General features: G+C 44.7%; 1 protein-coding gene across 1 annotated transcript in view; it reads right to left on the reverse strand.

Moving 5' to 3' along the window:
• Nucleotides 1-1,446: 1,446 nt before the first annotated feature.
• LOC118373051 (semaphorin-4G-like) overlaps nucleotides 1,447-19,028 on the reverse strand; it is a 54,925-nt gene continuing 37,343 nt past the window's right edge. The window contains exons 11-16 of the mRNA XM_052498782.1: nucleotides 16,782-17,004; nucleotides 16,492-16,607; nucleotides 16,208-16,362; nucleotides 16,073-16,122; nucleotides 11,959-14,197; nucleotides 1,447-2,826 (exon numbers count right to left, since the gene is read on the reverse strand). Coding sequence (XP_052354742.1) covers nucleotides 13,506-14,197; nucleotides 16,073-16,122; nucleotides 16,208-16,362; nucleotides 16,492-16,607; nucleotides 16,782-17,004 — 1,236 coding nt within the window. The 3' untranslated portion in view covers nucleotides 1,447-2,826; nucleotides 11,959-13,505. The remainder of the gene's footprint in view (nucleotides 2,827-11,958; nucleotides 14,198-16,072; nucleotides 16,123-16,207; nucleotides 16,363-16,491; nucleotides 16,608-16,781; nucleotides 17,005-19,028) is intronic.

A 19,028-nucleotide genomic window follows, 5' to 3' on the forward strand; every position in this document is an offset into this window, starting at 1 on the left:
CACAATGTCTCTAGAACAGTAATCTGTGACAGAAACACAATGTCTCTAGAACAGTAATCTGTGACAGAAACACAATGTCTCTAGAACAGTAATCTGTGACAGAAACACAATGTCTCTAGAACAGTAATCTGTGACAGAAACATAATATCTCTAGAACACTAAACTGTGACAGAAACACAATGTCTCTAGAACACTGAACTGTGACAGAAACACAATGTCTCTAGAACAGTAATCTGTGACAGAAACACAATGTCTCTAGAACAGTAATCTGTGACAGAAACACAATGTCTCTAGAACAGTAATCTGTGACAGAAACACAATGTCTCTAGAACACTGAACTGTGACAGAAACACAATGTCTCTAGAACACTGAACTGTGACAGAAACACAATGTCTCTAGAACAGTAATCTGTGACAGAATCACAATGTCTCTAGAACACTGAACTGTGACAGAAACACAATGTCTCTAGAACAGGAATCTGTGACAGAAACACAGTGTCTCTAGAACAGTAATCTGTGACAGAAACACAATGTCTCTAGAACAGTAATCTCTGACAGAAACACAATGTCTCTAGAACACTAATCTGTGACAGAAACACAATGTCTCTAGAACACTGAACTGTGACAGAAACACATTGTCTCTAGAACACTGAACTGTGACAGAAACACATTGTCTCTAGAACACTGAACTGTGACAGAAACACAATGTCTCTAGAACAGTAATCTCTGACAGAAACACAATGTCTCTAGAACACTAATCTGTGACAGAAACACAATGTCTCTAGAACACTGAACTGTGACAGAAACACAATGTCTCTAGAACACTGAACTGTGACAGAAACACAATGTCTCTAGAACAGTAATCTGTGACAGAAACACACTGTTTTACTGAGTCCCCAAACATCCACTAAACAAGACACACAGTTTTTTAAATGCTTTATACCGTGATGTTTATGTTTCCCAGAACACAAACAGAACCACCTTGAGACAGCAGCCCTGCAAACTAGACTATGTGTGTGTGTGTGTGTGTGTCACTGTGTAGCCAGTGATTTGTGGGAGTAGAGGCTGGATGCTAACCAAGTAGTTTCCTAGGAAACGGGCCCAGATGACTGCCTCTTCAGTATCACTCTCTATACAGCTGTCAGTGTCTGTCTACCCCAGGCAGGCAACTCTCTAGAGACCTGGCCCTCCAATACTTTACTCATGTAATCCTCCCTCATACTGAGTGTTTGTCAATGTTAACTGGCTGGCTTGTTGAGCCTAGCGGATGTAAAACCCAGGGCCATGTTCCAATACTGAAAATGCACCGTTCCTTCCTTAATGCTTCACTACCTCGAGGTTCACTGATTAACTGATACACTGCAATACAAGTCTTATGACGGATGGATATGGGTTGACCAGAGCACAGTGTTATAGTTATAAGCAATGTTAAACCACAGAGTTTGAAACACATCGTTTATTAGAATTTCAACTCAGATAAATGACATTTAAATGAACCAGAAGTCAGTGAGCTGCACAGGAGGTTGCTGGCACCTTAATTGGAGAGGACGGGCTTGTGGTAATGGTAGTGGTTTCCATGTGTTTGATGCCATTCCATTCGCTCTGTTCCAGACATTATTATGAGCTGTCCTCCCCTCAGCAGCCTTCACTGGTGAACTGCTACTCAGTGTTTTACTGTTAGTAAAGCAGGATGACATCGTGTGTCTGCATTGGACTTAATATTCATAATATTACAGAGAGAGAGAGAGGCGGAGATAGAGACAGAGCGAGCAATAGGGAGAGCGAGAACGAAAGACAGAATGATGAATGCTGTGGAAGTTGCTTAACGAGCTGTGGGGAACTTTATCTAAGCCAACCCAGATGAATGGGCCAGACTGAAGAGTCTTATCATCTGTCACATTATGGTTGTGGTGGTGTATTCTGGTCATCATGTTGTTAACGAAGATACCATGCTTCAACAACAGGTTCTACAACTCCGGCTCTAGAGAGTGACTGCATGTGCAGGGTTTTGCTCCAACCAATCACTAACGTACCTACTAAACACACTCAATTCATCACAGTCTTCAGTTTGACTCTGGACCATTATAAGTTGGATCAGCTGTGGTAGTGCTGGGTTGGAAGAAATCCTGCACCGCCCGTAGGTCTCCAGGACCAGAGTTGGAGACCCCTGTTGTTCTACCGTGCTATTAGATTACTAGTGCAACACTAATGGACTAGACACCCACATCAATGCTTCTTACAAATTGCACCAAAACAACAACACTGACAGTAGAATAGCAACATAGAACAAAATTACAATACATTCATTTTCAAACCTGGCAACAGTTAGGATGGGGATCATGATTAGTAAGCATCCATTTTGTCATAGTTTGTCATCCTTACAGAGAGGACTACAGAGAGGGCAGAGTTGTTTGATGTGAAGACCAGAACCATTAAATGCCCCTTTCGCCAGTTTGCTCTTGTGATGAACCGCACAGGAGTATACCAGTTACAGAGAGTACCTGTACTGTACCCTGGCCTATATTACTTCCTGAGGTATCCAGTTCTCAGGTTAACATGGGATAGAACATGCTGTTTGTTGTAGAATGGATGAATAGACTGTTTCCTCAGTCCCTCTGGATTATAATTGGTCTTCCAATGGTACTGGAACTGTGTTTGATTCCAAACAGTGACTATTCAAAGTTATTCAGACATTTTGAAGCTATTCCCGGTGGGCAAGATATTAGTGTCACGGTACCAGACATCACACCATATCTGAGAATGTCTGGAGTTGAAGTTAGCAAGATCTGTTTCAAGCAGACAGCAAACTAGACAGCATCTCTCAGGCCTGTGGAAGAACAAGACAGCAGTGAATCAGAAACAGAGATCTGCACTGTGTTCACTTCCTGGTGATGTTTTGATGTGTCAACAGTAGGTATGGGAAACAGAAATAACTTGAAAAAACAGATACAAAAGAAAATGGAAGAACTAAACAGATACAAAAGAAAATGGAAGAACTAAAATAGATGAAAGCTAGCACAGTGCTATAGATAGCATCAGAGCTGTCCCTGTGTGTGTGTGTGTGTGTGTGTGTGTGTGTGTGTGTGTGTGTGTGTGTGTGTGTGTGTGTGTGTGTGTGTGTGTGTGTGTGTGTGTGTGTGTGTGTGTGTGTGTGTGTGTGTGTGTGTGTGTGTGTGTGTGTGTGTGTGTGTGTGTGTGTGTGTGTAAAGCTGGCAGTAGCTCTTCAAACATATCCTCCAATCATTTGTAGATCCCAAACCCTCATTTAACATGTTCCCCTTGGGAGTATAGCCTACCTACCTAAGTAAATAACTAACTGTCATCTTGTTTCGTCACTCACTATATTTAGAGACTAGCTGGATAGGGCTTAATGAAGGCTTCTCTAATGACTTGTGTTGGTTTGTCTCTCCTTCATCTCCTCTAGTAAAGCCACGGTCCCACAGACATCAGTCCAACGTCTACTTTTGATTTACATTTGGTTGAGTTGTCAATTAATGGGAATTTAATGTGAAATTAACAAAAAACTGAACACGTGGTTGAATTTCAGTTAAAAGTTGGTTAAAGAAAGAAATATGAAATTCCCTTTTTGCAAATCACATGAAATGATGTGGAAACAACATTGATTCAACCAGTTTTTGCCCAGTGGGATGAGCTTTGGTCTCCAGCCATTTAGAATTTACTGCAACATTCAATTCACTGCTTCTCCAGCCCACATCACAGCCCACACACACCTAAATCACAGACCTAAATCACAGACCTAAATCACAGACCTAAATCACAGACCTAAATCACAGACCTAAATCACAGACCTAAATCACAGACCTAAATCACAGACCTAAATCACAGACCTAAATCACAGACCTAAATCACAGTCCAGGGCCTGGTTTACCAAAAGCATCTTAAGGCTAAGTTCATCGTTAGAACATTCATAGGAGCATTGTTAAATAGTTGAGCGGTCTCCTCTGTGAGGCTGATAACTTCAGAACAAAAGTTGTCTACAAATATGAATTTGTCTTTGCAAGCGACGTATAAAAATATGCTTCAAATTAAAACTGAGATGAATTCATATAAAAAGGCTACGGGTGTTTTCAATCATATTGAGTTCTATTTTGCTGCTTGTAGGCTACTGTCTATAATTTATCTCCATGTATGCCATGATGTGTAGCCTTACATGTGCGCAATAATGTGCCAAATTGATGATTTTGTGCATATTTATTGGGTAAGCATTAGAATAAGCCGCCTCAATATTTGCACCCGTAGGTGGTAATATCTCTCCAGGAGCTGATCCGTCGTCAGTATTGTGGAATAACTAGTCAGATGCAGAGGAAAGATTTAGAGAGAAAGCTGATCGCAGCGCTGCCTTTCTTTCGATCCTATCAGTATCGACACCTGCTCCAACAACACATTTAGCGACCGTTCTTTAGTATGTTAAGAATGGCGCTGGAGGGGATGGCTGCCTTTTTACAGGCTCCTAACAAACTGTGCTATTTTGTTAGTTTTTTGCATTGTTTGTAAATAATGGAGCTGCTACAGTCTCTTATGACCGAGAGGAGCTTCTGGACATCAGAACAGCGATTACTCACCTTGAACTAGACAAATAACTTTTCTTTAATGAGTCCGACGCAAAGGATATACTGCATTCTCAAGACCAGGCCCAAATAAAAAAATAAACTGGATGATATACGATTAAGAATATCCTGCCAACGGGACATGAAAAACTGTAATATCTTATGTTTCACTGAGTCGTGGCTGAACGACGACACTGACAATATAGAGCTGGCTGGGTTTTCCATACATAGGCAGGACAGGGCAGCTACGTCTGGTAAGACGAGGGGCAGGGGTGTATGTCTATTTGTCAATAACAGCTGGTGGGCGATATCTAATATTAAAGAAGTCTCGAGGTATTGCTCACCTGAGGTAGAGTACCTTATGATAAGCTGTAGACCACACTATCTACCAAGAGAGTTCTCATCTATATTATACGTAGCCGTCTATTTACCACCACAGACCGATGCTGACACTAAGACCACACTCAATGAGCTGTATAAGGCTATAAGCAAACAAGAAAATGCTCATCCAGAAGTGGTGCTCCTCGTGGCCCGGGGACATTTATGTAGGGAAACTTCAATCAGTTTTAACTCATTTCTACCAACATGTCACATGTGCAAACAGAGGAAAAAAATAGACTGCCTTTACTCCACACACAGTGACGCATACAAAGCTCGCCCTCCATTTGGTAAATCTGACCATAATTCTATCCTCCTGATTCCTGCTTACAAGCTAAAACTAAAACAGGAATTACCAGTGACTCACTCAATACGGAAGTGGTCAGATGACGCGGATGCTACGCTACAGGGCTGTTTTGCTAGTACAGACTGGAATATGTTCTGGGATTCATCCAATGCCATTGATGAGTATAACACCTCCGTCACTGGCTTCATCAATGAGCGCATCAACGACGTCGGCCCCACTGTACAGTACCAGTCAAAAGTTTGGACACACCTATTCATTCAAGGGTTTTTCTTCATTTTTACTATTTTCTATGTTGTAGAATAATAGTGAAGAGGTCTAAACTATGAAATAACACATATGAAATCATGTAGTAACCAAAAAAGTGTTAAAACAAATTTAATTATATTTTATATTTGAGATTCTTCAAAGTAGCAACCCTTTGCAGATGAAGAGTTATTGTGCTGGCATTGCTTCCAGAGACAGTTCGGAATTCGGTAGGGAGTGTTGCAACCGAGAATTCAGATTCTTCCTGGTGGTATTATACAAAATGTATAAAGATACAAAATGTACCCTCATCCGTCTTTCTGATGGGACGTTAAACGGGTGTCTTGACTCTCTGAGGTCATTAAAAGATCCCATGGCACTCATCATAAGAGTAGGGGTGTTAACCCTCTGGTGTCCTGGTAAAATTCCCAATCTGGCCCTCAAACCATCACGGTCACTTAATAATCCCCAGTTTACAATGGGCTCATTCATCCCCCTCCTCTCCCCTGTAACTATTCCCCAGGTTGTTGCTGCAAATGAGAACGTGTTCTCAGTCAACTTACCTGGTACAATAACAGATAAATAAATAAAAACTAAAATAAACAACAATATTACAATGTACAGTACGTGTGTGTAGAGTGCGTGTGTGTAGAGTACGTGTGTGTAGAGTGCGTGTGTGTAGAGTGCATTTATGTAGAGTGCGTGTGTGTAGAGTACGTGTGTGTAGAGTACGTGTGTGTAGAGTGCGTGTGTGTAGAGTGCGTTTGTGTAGAGTGCGTGTGTGTAGAGTGCGTGTGTGTAGAGTGCGTGTGTGTAGAGTGCGTGTGTGTAGTGCGTGTGTGTAGAGTGCGTGTGTGTAGAGTACGTGTGTGTAGAGTGCGTGTGTGTAGAGTGCGTGTGTGTAGAGTGTGTGTGTGTAGAGTGCGTGTGTGTAGAGTACGTGTGTGTAGAGTGCGTGTGTGTAGAGTGCGTGTGTGTAGAGTGCGTGTGTGTAGAGTGCGTGTGTGTAGAGTACGTGTGTGTAGAGTGCGTGTGTGTAGAGTGCGTTTGTGTAGAGAACGTGTGTGTAGAGTACGTGTGTGTAGAGTGCGTGTGTGTAGAGTACGTGTGTGTAGAGTGCGTGTGTGTAGAGTACGTTTGTGTAGAGTGCGTGTGTGTAGAGTGCGTGTGTGTAGAGTACGTGTGTGTAGAGTGCGTGTGTGTAGAGTGCGTGTGTGTAGAGTGAGTGTGTGTAGAGTGCGTGTGTGTAGAGTGCGTGTGTGTAGAATGCGTGTGTGTAGAGTGCGTGTGTGTAGAGTGCGTGTGTGTAGAGTGCGTGTGTGTAGAATGCGTGTGTGTAGAGTGCGTGTGTGTAGAATGCGTGTGTGTAGAATGCGTGTGTGTAGAGTGCGTGTGTGTAGAGTGCGTGTGTGTAGAGTGCGTGTGTGTAGAATGCGTGTGTGTAGAGTGCGTGTGTGTAGAATGCGTGTGTGTAGAATGCGTGTGTGTAGAGTGCGTGTGTGTAGAATGCGTGTGTGTAGAATGCGTGTGTGTAGAGTGCGTGTGTGTAGAGTGCGTGTGTGTAGAATGCGTGTGTGTAGAGTGCGTGTGTGTAGAATGCGTGTGTGTAGAGTGCGTGTGTGTAGAATGCGTGTGTGTAGAGTGCGTGTGTGTAGAGTGCGTGTGTGTAGAATGCGTGTGTGTAGAATGCGTGTGTGTAGAGTGCGTGTGTGTAGAGTGCGTGTGTGTAGAATGCGTGTGTGTAGAGTGCGTGTGTGTAGAGTGCGTGTGTGTAGAGTGCGTGTGTGTAGAATGCGTGTGTGTAGAGTGCGTGTGTGTAGAGTGCGTGTGTGTAGAATGCGTGTGTGTAGAATGCGTGTGTGTAGAATGCGTGTGTGTAGAATGCGTGTGTGTAGAATGCGTGTGTGTAGAGTGCGTGTGTGTAGAGTGCGTGTGTGTAGAATGCGTGTGTGTAGAGTGCGTGTGTGTAGAATGCGTGTGTGTAGAGTGCGTGTGTGTAGAATGCGTGTGTGTAGAGTGCGTGTGTGTAGAGTGCGTGTGTGTAGAATGCGTGTGTGTAGAATGCGTGTGTGTAGAGTGCGTGTGTGTAGAGTGCGTGTGTGTAGAGTGCGTGTGTGTAGAATGCGTGTGTGTAGAGTGCGTGTGTGTAGAGTGCGTGTGTGTAGAGTGCGTGTGTGTAGAGTGCGTGTGTGTAGTGCGTGTGTGTAGAGTGCGTGTGTGTAGAGTACGTGTGTGTAGAGTGCGTGTGTGTAGAGTGCGTGTGTGTAGAGTGTGTGTGTGTAGAGTGCGTGTGTGTAGAGTACGTGTGTGTAGAGTGCGTGTGTGTAGAGTGCGTGTGTGTAGAGTGCGTGTGTGTAGAGTGCGTGTGTGTAGAGTACGTGTGTGTAGAGTGCGTGTGTGTAGAGTGCGTTTGTGTAGAGTACGTGTGTGTAGAGTACGTGTGTGTAGAGTGCGTGTGTGTAGAGTACGTGTGTGTAGAGTGAGTGTGTGTAGAGTACGTTTGTGTAGAGTGCGTGTGTGTAGAGTGCGTGTGTGTAGAGTACGTGTGTGTAGAGTGCGTGTGTGTAGAGTGCGTGTGTGTAGAGTGCGTGTGTGTAGAGTGCGTGTGTGTAGAGTGCGTGTGTGTAGAGTGCGTGTGTGTAGAATGCGTGTGTGTAGAATGCGTGTGTGTAGAGTGCGTGTGTGTAAAGTGCGTGTGTGTAGAGTGCGTGTGTGTAGAATGCGTGTGTGTAGAGTGCGTGTGTGTAGAATGCGTGTGTGTAGAATGCGTGTGTGTAGAGTGCGTGTGTGTAGAATGCGTGTGTGTAGAATGCGTGTGTGTAGAGTGCGTGTGTGTAGAGTGCGTGTGTGTAGAATGCGTGTGTGTAGAGTGCGTGTGTGTAGAATGCGTGTGTGTAGAGTGCGTGTGTGTAGAATGCGTGTGTGTAGAGTGCGTGTGTGTAGAGTGCGTGTGTGTAGAATGCGTGTGTGTAGAATGCGTGTGTGTAGAGTGCGTGTGTGTAGAGTGCGTGTGTGTAGAATGCGTGTGTGTAGAGTGCGTGTGTGTAGAGTGCGTGTGTGTAGAGTGCGTGTGTGTAGAATGCGTGTGTGTAGAGTGCGTGTGTGTAGAGTGCGTGTGTGTAGAATGCGTGTGTGTAGAATGCGTGTGTGTAGAATGCGTGTGTGTAGAATGCGTGTGTGTAGAGTGCGTGTGTGTAGAGTGCGTGTGTGTAGAATGCGTGTGTGTAGAGTGCGTGTGTGTAGAATGCGTGTGTGTAGAGTGCGTGTGTGTAGAATGCGTGTGTGTAGAGTGCGTGTGTGTAGAGTGCGTGTGTGTAGAATGCGTGTGTGTAGAATGCGTGTGTGTAGAGTGCGTGTGTGTAGAGTGCGTGTGTGTAGAGTGCGTGTGTGTAGAATGCGTGTGTGTAGAGTGCGTGTGTGTAGAGTGCGTGTGTGTAGAGTGCGTGTGTGTAGAGTGCGTGTGTGTAGAGTGCGTGTGTGTAGAGTGCGTGTGTGTAGAATGCGTGTGTGTAGAGTGCGTGTGTGTAGAATGCGTGTGTGTAGAATGTGTGTGTGTAGAGTGCGTGTGTGTAGAATGCGTGTGTGTAGAGTGCGTGTGTGTAGAGTGCGTGTGTGTAGAATGCGTGTGTGTAGAATGCGTGTGTGTAGAGTGCGTGTGTGTAGAGTGCGTGTGTGTAGAGTGCGTGTGTGTAGAATGCGTGTGTGTAGAGTGCGTGTGTGTAGAGTGCGTGTGTGTAGAGTGCGTGTGTGTAGAGTGCGTGTGTGTAGAGTGCGTGTGTGTAGAGTGCGTGTGTGTAGAATGCGTGTGTGTAGAGTGCGTGTGTGTAGAGTGCGTGTGTGTAGAGTGCGTGTGTGTAGAATGCGTGTGTGTAGAGTGCGTGTGTGTAGAGTGCGTGTGTGTAGAGTGCGTGTGTGTAGAGTGCGTGTGTGTAGAGTGCGTGTGTGTAGAGTGCGTGTGTGTAGAATGCGTGTGTGTAGAGTGCGTGTGTGTAGAATGCGTGTGTGTAGAGTGCGTGTGTGTAGAGTGCGTGTGTGTAGAGTGCGTGTGTGTAGAGTGCGTGTGTGTAGAGTGCGTGTGTGTAGAATGCGTGTGTGTAGAGTGCGTGTGTGTAGAGTGCGTGTGTGTAGAGTGCGTGTGTGTAGAGTGCGTGTGTGTAGAGTGCGTGTGTGTAGAGTGCGTGTGTGTAGAATGCGTGTGTGTAGAGTGCGTGTGTGTAGAATGCGTGTGTGTAGAGTGCGTGTGTGTAGAGTGCGTGTGCTAGCACTTGTGTGCATATGTGTGTCTGTACCTTTTTGTGTGTCTCTTCACAGTCCCCGCTGTTCCATAAGGTGTATTTTTACCTGTTTTTTAAACCCGATTTTACTGCTTGTACCAGTTACCTGATGTGGAATAGAGTTCCATGTAGTCATGGCTCTATGTAGGTCTGTATGCCTCCCATAGTCTGTTCTGGACTTGGGATTGTGAAGAGACCTCTGGTGGCATGTCTTGTGGGGTATGCATGGGTGTCCGAGCTGTGTACTAGTAGTTTAAACAGTCAATGTCAACACTTCTTACAAAAACAAGTAGTGAGGAGCCAATTGTAATTTTCTTAAGGCCCTGTTTTTGGCACCTGACCACACGACTGAACAGTAGTCCAGGTGCGACAAATCTAGGGCCTGTAGGACCTGCCTCATTGATAGTGCTGTTAAGAAGGTAGAAACTAGGGCCTGTAGGACCTGCCTCATTGATAGTGCTGTTAAGAAGGTAGAAACTAGGGCCTGTAGGACCTGCCTTGTTGATAGTGTTGTTAAGAAGGTAGAGCAGTGCTTTATTATGGACAGACTTCTCCCCATCTTAGTTACTGTTGTATCAATATGTTTTGACCATGACAGTTTACAATCTAGGGTTACTCCAATCAGTTTAGTCGTTTTGGGAGCATGCGTGGCCTACCACTTTGCGGCTGAGCCGTTATTGCTCCTAGACTTTTCCACTTCACAATAACAGCACTTACTTGGCCGCGGCAGCTTTAGCAGGGTAGAAATTTGACGAACTGACTTGTTGGAAAGGTGGCATCCTATGATGGTGCCACATTATAATATAATAATAATATATGCCATTTAGCAGACGCTTTTATCCAAAGCTACTTACAGTCATGTGTGCATACATTCTACGTATGGGTTTGGAAGTCACTGAGCTCTACAGTAAGGCCATTATACTGCCACTGTTTGTCTATGGAGATTGCATGGCGGTGTACTCAACTTTATACAACTGTCAGCAACAGATGTGGCTGACATAGCTGAATCCACTATTTTGAAGGGGTGTCCACATACTTTTGTATATATACTATAGGTGGGAGGGCATACAGGCTGTGGCCAATGTATTAATGCACAGTTTGCCTAAATGGGTAATGGAAACACTTCAACCACTGCATTTGTATTCAACACTAGTTGTTTTAGGTGTGACATCATTACGTCTAGCTGTTTTTATCCACACAAAATAGTTCAATGGAAATTCACCCTGGCAGGCAATTACCACATCTATTTTCTATACCAACTTTCTAAAAAAAATTACTGGAAAAGTTATTGGAAACATAGCTAGTGAACGCAAGGGGAGGAAAGACAAGAGATGAGGGAGAGGGAGGAAGGAGGCAGGACACGAGATGAGGGAGGAAGGACATGAGATGAGGGAGAGGGAGGAAGGACGCAGGACACGAGGTGAGGAAGGAGAGAGCAGGGAGGCAGGACACAAGGTGAGGGAGGCAGGAGATGAGGGAGAGGGAGGAGAGAGCAGGGAGGCAGGAGATGAGGGAGAGGGAGGAGAGAGCAGGGAGGCAGGACACGAGGTGAGGGAGGTAGGAGACGAGGTGAGGGAGGAGAGAGCAGGGAGGCAGGACACGAGGTGAGGGAGGTGAGAGCAGGGAGGCAGGAGACGAGGGAGAGGGAGGCAGGAGACGAGGGAGAGGGAGGAGGAAAAGGAGAAATGGAGAAAGAGCATCAGATTCAGAGAATGGTGTACATTAGTCTCATCTCCTCTCCATTCCCTGTACCTGCAGCCTTTGATGCTTTTATTCTGCTTCGCTGAAAAATACCCCCTCTACTCTAACCTCTCTTCTCTACCCTATCCTCTCTACTCTACCCTATCTTCTTTACCCTATCCTCTCTACTCTACCCTCTCTTCTCTACCCTATCCTAACCTCTCTTCTCTACCCTATCCTCTCTTCTCTACCCTCTCTTCTCTACCCTATCCTCTCTACTCTACCCTCTCTACTCTACCCTCTCTACTCTACCCTCTCTTTCGCACAACCAACACTCAAAGAAAAGAGGAAAACATACTAGACAGAGTTCCCCTGGACGTCACTATCTGGCCACGATATCTGTCTGTCTGCCTGTCTGTCTGCCTGTCTGCCTGTCTGCCTGTCTGTCTGCCTGTCTGCCTGTCTGTAGAACCAACCAACTGCCAGAAAACAAAACTTAGCCTGGTTACCTCAGGTGTACATGATGTCTGGTCCTCTGTGGCCTCTGTGGAGCTGTGATGTCGTGGTAGAGCTCAGACCTATTTTCCAACCATAGTTCAGACCCATTAGGTTGGGGTTGGATGGGAGAGAGAGAGACAGCAGTGTATGGATTCTGGTAATCCATTGGCTCCTACTCAGATGGGGTTGAATCTCTTATATTCCTGATGTGTTTGTAGTGTCCATTGAGTTGAGTAGATAATAACCAGGGAATGTCTGAAGGAAACGGCATTTACATTTCATTAAAACGGTTAATACTGTCCAATTTCCTATTACACAAAAATAATGTACAAAGGGTATTTTCATTGGATTACTCTCTCTGTCTGGGGTTAAGAGTTGATATGTGTTAATAATATTACTCACATTTGGTTATTACATTTTGTGTTACCATTGTAATCAATATTCACATAATAATTTACAAACTTCTAAGAATAAAAACACATTTTGCCCTCAATGTCCAATATGAAACCAGCTACAAAGGTGTAGAGCACAACATCTTAAAACACGTCTGGTCTCTCCTTTGGACAGCTGCCTCCATTTAAAAACACAAGTCAAATCATTGTCACACTTCACAAGAATGCATATTCCCGTGAGCATCTTCTTCTTCCTCCTCTTCTTCCTTGTCATCATGGGCTGTGTTGAGACTTCCAGGGTCTCCGCCCCTCGTGTCCTGCCCAGCGAGGAGCCTTAATCTGGGGCTGAGATTTGAGGCCTGTCCCTTGAATCACCCCTTCCAGGGCTCATCGTTTATTGATCCAGACTGAGGTGTATTGACTGGAGCTGGGGTAGGTCTAGCCTGCTGAGCTCTGCTGAGCTGGGGTAGGTTCTCTCTGTCTCTCTTATGTGTGTACTCACTGTAACCCATGGCTTTGGGTGTCAAACAGGGGATAGCGATAGGGGGGCCGAATAGTGTGCAGAAATATTTTATTTTGAAACACAGTTGATACTTCAACCAGAACCAGACCAATGGCCACTCACTGATGTACGTTGCTTTGGATAAAAGCGTCTGCTAAATGGACAATATTAGTGGGTCCAGTTCAGTCCTCCCACCAGGGGGAGCTACCTCCCTGACACAGAGATGTGTTCCCTCTACTACAGAGAGCTCTCGTTCGGTTTTGGCAGCAGCTGCGTGTGCTTCCTCTTCTCCAGAATCGTGTTGAGTTCCTCAGTGAAGGAGCGGCAGAGAGGGGAGCTGCTCTCCGCCTCACTCTGTCTTAACAACATGTATCTGTTACCGTGCATCCTCCGCAAGACGCTGGGTAACGTCGCCGATAGGCCGTTGGGGCTGGGGAAGTCTTGCAAGTCACACTCTGATTGGTTGAGGGGGGTGTGGGGGGTCTGAGGGGGCGGGGGGAGAGGAGGGGCAGGGGGAGGGGGATCCTTGTTGGGGGACGGCTGGCCCTCTCTCGGGACGATCTGGAAGACGCCCCCTTTGTGCGTGTCACCGTTCCCCGGTTTTTGGGAGACGCCGTTACCGTTACAGTGTCTGGAGATGGTGTTGAGATCCAGGTGGGCGGAGCTACTGTGGCGTTTCTGCTGCTGCTTCCTGTGTTTCCTCTTCCTGTCCGTGTGATTGGCAGACGCGGCTGAGGCGGCGGCGGCAGCGCGGAGAGAGTACTTCCCCCTGTGGCTGCCCCGCAGACAGAAGCCCAGGTAGAGGAGGACCACGGTGAGAACCAGACACAGACCTCCTAGGATGGTGATCAAGGACAGGTACATAGCCTCCATGCTCCTGGGGGAGAGCAGCTCCGAGGTGGGGGGGGGAGGGGCTGGGGCAGAGGGTGGCAGCTCTGAGGTGGGGGGAGAGGGGCCGGGGCAGAGGGTGGCAGGGGCCTCTCAGAGGAGGGGGCGAGGGGTGGAAGAGCTTGGTGAGGGGTGGAGGAGGAGGGTAGTAGGGATGGTCTTGGGATTGGTCGATGGGTGGGGGAGGGGGATGTGGCATATCTAGACGTACCGTCACAGAGTACTTAACCACAGCAACTCGGACACCGTTCTCGAGGGCGTGGCAGGTGTACTCGCCGCTCTGCTCCGGTTGGGACTCGATGACCAGGAGGCCGTCGGTGCCCACCCTGAAGCCAGAGTCCAGGCCATAGCCCTGCAGCTCTGACCCGTCCAGAGTCCACACTGGGGTTGCCAGATTGGAGCTAATTTCACACTGGAGCAGCACGTCATCTCCCACCATTACAGACCGGCTCCGGTGCTGGACCGGCTCTGAAAGAATGGCAACCCATATACAAAACGAATATCTTGTCACAATAAGACTGTGTTAATAAGACTGATACACTGTTATAGACCTCAGAACAGTTAATAAGACTGATACACTGTTATAGACCTCAGAATAGTTAATAAGACTCATATACTGTTATAGACCTCAGAACAGTTAATAAGACTGATACACTGTTATAGACCTCAGAACAGTTAATAAGACTCATATACTGTTATAGACCTCAGAACAGTTAATAAGACTCATATACTGTTATAGACCTCAGAACAGTTAATAAGACTGATACACTGTTATAGACCTCAGAACAGTTAATAAGACTCATATACTGTTATAGACCTCAGAACAGTTAATAAGACTGATACACTGTTATAGACCTCAGAACAGTTTATAAGACTGATACACTGTTATAGACCTCAGAACAGTTAATAAGACTGATACACTGTTATAGACCTCAGAACAGACACTAAAGGCCCCGAGACCAGCGATTCTCAACTGGTGGGTCGTGACGTGAGGTTTTGTGTGGGTCGCGTGAGGTTTTGTGTGGGTCGCGTGAGGTTTTGTGTGGGTTGCGTGAGGTTTTGTGTGGGTCACGTGAGGTTTTGTGTGGGTTGCGTGAGGTTTTGTGTGGGTCGCGTGAGGTTTTGTGTGGGTCACGTGAGGTTTTGTGTGGGTCACGAGAGTAAAACAAAAAGAAGAAGATTGTTTTAATATATAAAACTCCAGTCTGAACGTCAACGACTTATTACAGGTAGACAGTGTGTAGACATGATTTGTATTTATTTATTTTTATTTAACCTTTATTTAACTAGGTCAGTTAAGAACATATTCTTATTTACAATGACAACCTACCCTGGCCAAACCCGGACGACGCTGGGCCAATTGTGCGCTGCTCTATGATGATAATGAAATTTGATTTTTTCATATCATTTCAACTCTGAAAGGTTTTTCTTCAATCACAGTATCTTCAATATAAAGCTATTAGCAGCACTTTGTTGATTGATTTTATGGTCTCAAACAAGTGAGTTTATTAACATTCTTAATCAAGACTATGGGCAAAATGTAATTATTGACAATGAAAGAGGTGGAAATGTTGATACCTTGTCATATACTGTAATTGCTACATTTATTATCAATATAGCATGAAACATTTTTCCTGATTGTATTTTGGTGATATTTTTCACAATGCAAATATTGGGTCCCAAACTGCATATATGACTCTAAAATCATTGGTGCATGAAAAACCCATTATGTTACATTCTCCCATATGAAAATAAATGCTAAAAAGTATTTTCTAACTTCTTAGTATGTGAAGTATATTGTAAAGTAAATTTGATTGTAGATGCTATGGAAATGAGGATGCTACATAATCAACATCTAAATATGTATTCTAACAATGATTGTATTTCTGCATTCTAACTATAGATTTCCTTTCATCATTCAGTGTGCAGAATCACCTTGAAACCATCCTACTTTATCTTCAAGGTGGGAAGGATTTGACAAAACTATAAACAATGTAATCTTTGCCATATAAAATCCATGTATTATTACTATTATAGTGAGACCAGTCCTAACGCAACTCCTATCATTGCTGTCTGTCTGTCTGTCTGTCTGTCTGTCTGTCTGTCTGTCTGTCTGTCTGTCTGTCTGTCTGTCTGTCTGTCTGTCTGTCTGTCTGTCTGTCTGTCTGTCTGTCTGTCTGTGTGTGTGTGTGTGTGTGTGTGTGTGTGTGTGTGTGTGTGTGTGTGTGTGTGTGTGTGTGTGTGTGTGTGTGTGTGTGTCTGTGTCTGTGTGTGTGTGTGTGTGTGTGTGTGTGTGTGTGTGTGTGTGTGTGTGTGTGTGTGTGTGTGTGTGTGTGTACGTACCGTTGTCACATCCTCTGTTCCCATACAGGACATCCTGGGTCAGGTTAGACCTGAGGAGAGGAGTAGACGCTGTTAGCCTGTCATCGATTTACACACACACACTGCATTAACCCCCCCACCCAGCCACACTCTCACCTGTCAGTCTGTGCTGTGATATCCAAACAGTCCTGTCCATCCCAGCCACAGTAAGGGTCCCTGGAGAAGATACAGTCGTAACAGGAATTGTACCTATTGCAGGTGGAGAGGGGTAGCTGGACCACACCAGAGGGAGAACCTACATACACACTCATCTAGAGGATGGAGGGAGGGAGGGTATGTTGAGGCTTGTGTTATTGAAAATATCCTTGAATTAGAAGATCACTAAACAAAACAAACCTTGATATTATTCTTTGTGAGAGACAGAGAGAGTGAGTGTGTACCTGTGTATGTGAAATAACCAGGCTATCCACACGCTGTGGTTGGTCAAACAGCTGTAGCTCCTCTATAATGTGTAGATGACCCTTGACCTCTACAGCTCTGTGCAGCCAGCCATCGTCTGGAATAGGAGACAGATACAGGGTCACAACACACACACACAAACACATACAATGGGATGTACTGTACATGTGGTTTGAAGTCTGTTCCATTACTTTACTGGGATGACAAAAACACAGCTTAAAGCTTGTACAGCCACCCCCCGAGACACCCCCCCATATCCCCCCACACCAACCTGTGCCCATGAAGAGTATATGGTAGTTCTGCCCGTCCATCCCCTCCACCTTGTAAGCCACCAGCTGGGTGTAGTCTGTTGTCCTCCTGAACAACAGGGGGCGCTGCTCTGTAGACATGACCTGCTGGGACATCAGAGGGTGTCTCCTCACAAAGTTCAACATGTCATCTGGCAGGGAGGTGGAGGAGTTTATACCTCTGGATCTCAACTGGTCTGTAATACACTGGAGGCATGAGGGAAGAGGTGGTGAGAAGGATTCATCCTGTTTGAAATAAGATATCTCTGATATCTTCACGTTTCTACTAAAGTAGAAATTAACTTAATGTCCTGAATACAACGAGTTATGTTTGGTGCAAATCCAACAAAACACATCACTGAGTACCACTCTTCATTTTTTCAAGCATGGTGGTGGCTGCATCATGTTCTGGGTATGCTTATCATTGGCAAGGACTAGGAAGATTTTTATGATAAAAAGAAAACAGAATAGAGCTAAGCACAGTCAAATCCCAGAGGAAAACATGGTTCAGTCTGCTTTCCAATAGACACTGGGAGACAAATTCACCTTTCAGCAGGACAATAGCCTAAAACACAAGTCCAAATCTACACTGGAGTTGCTTACCAAGACAACATTGAATGTTCCTGAGTAGCTTAGTTACAGTTTTGACTAAATCGGCGTGAAAATCTATGGCAAGACTTGGAAATGTCTGTCTAGCAATAATCAACAGGGTATTGTACAATCCAGGTAAGAAAAGCTCTTAGAGACTTACCTAGAGACTTACTTAGAGACTTACCCAGAGACTTACTTAGAGACTTACCTAGAAACTTACTTGGAGACTTACCTAGAGACTTACTTAGAGTCTTACCTAGAGACTTACCTAGAGACTTACTTAGAGACTTACCTAGAGACTTACTTAAAGACTTACCTAGAGACTTACTTAGATACTTACCTAGAGACTTACTTAGAGACCTACCTAGAGACGTACTTAGAGACTTACCTAGAGACTTACTTAAAGACTTACCTAGAGACTTACTTAGATACTTACCTAGAGACCTACCTAGAGACGTACTTAGAGACTTACCTAGAGACTTAGAGACTTACCTAGAGACTTACCTAGAGACTTACCTAGAGACTTACTTAGAGACTTACCTAGAGACTTACTTAGAGACTTTAGAGACTTACCTAGAGACTTACTTAGAGACTTACTTAGAGACTTACCTAGAGACTTACCTAGAGACTTACTTAGAGACTTACCTAGAAAGACTCACTGTAACCACTGCCAAAGGTGATTCTAACATATATTGACTCAGGGGTGTGAATACTTATGTAAATCAGATATTTATTTGTTTTCTTTTGAAAATAATTTGCAAAAATGTCTAAAACATGTGTTCACTTTGTAATGATCAGGTATTGTGTGTAGGTGACAAAAAACATACATTTAATCCACGTTGAATTCAGGCTGTAAAACAACAACATTATTTTTTATTTGATTTATTTAACCTTTATTTATTTAACCTTTATTTATTTAACCTTTATTTATTTAACTTTATGTAACTTTATTTAACTAGGCAAGTCAGTTAAGAACCAATTCTTATTTACAATGTCAGCCTACCAAAAGGCCTCCTGCGGGGTCGGGGGCTGGGATTAAAAATAAATACAATATAAATATAGGACAAAACACACATCACAACAAGAGAAAAACCACTACATAGACAACAACATAGCATGGCAGCAACACAACATGACAACAACATGGTAGCAACACAACATGGCAGCAGCACAACATGGTAGCAGCACTAAACATGGTACAAACATTATTGGGCACAGACAACAGCACAAAGGGAAAGAAGGTAGAGACAACAATACATCACGCAAAGCAGCCACAACTGTCAGTAAGAATGTCCATGATTGAAGCTTTGAATGAAGAGATTGAGTTAACACTGTCCAGTTTGAGTGTTTGTTGCAGCTCGTTCCAGTCGCTAGCTGCAGCGAACTGAAAGACGAGCGACCCAGGCATTGTGTGCTTTGGGGACCTTTAACGGAACGTGACTGGCAGAACGGGTGTTGTACAGTGCCTTGCGAAAGTATTCGGCCCCCTTGAACTTTGCGACCTTTTGCCACATTTCAGGCTTCAAACAAAGATTTTTTTTTTGTGAAGAATCAACAACAAGTGGGACACAATCATGAAGTGGAAAGACATTTATTGGATATTTCAAACTTTTTTAACAAATCAAAAACTGAAAAATTGG

This window comes from Oncorhynchus keta, chromosome 36 (assembly GCF_023373465.1).
Source record: "Oncorhynchus keta strain PuntledgeMale-10-30-2019 chromosome 36, Oket_V2, whole genome shotgun sequence".
NCBI lineage: Eukaryota > Metazoa > Chordata > Actinopteri > Salmoniformes > Salmonidae > Oncorhynchus > Oncorhynchus keta.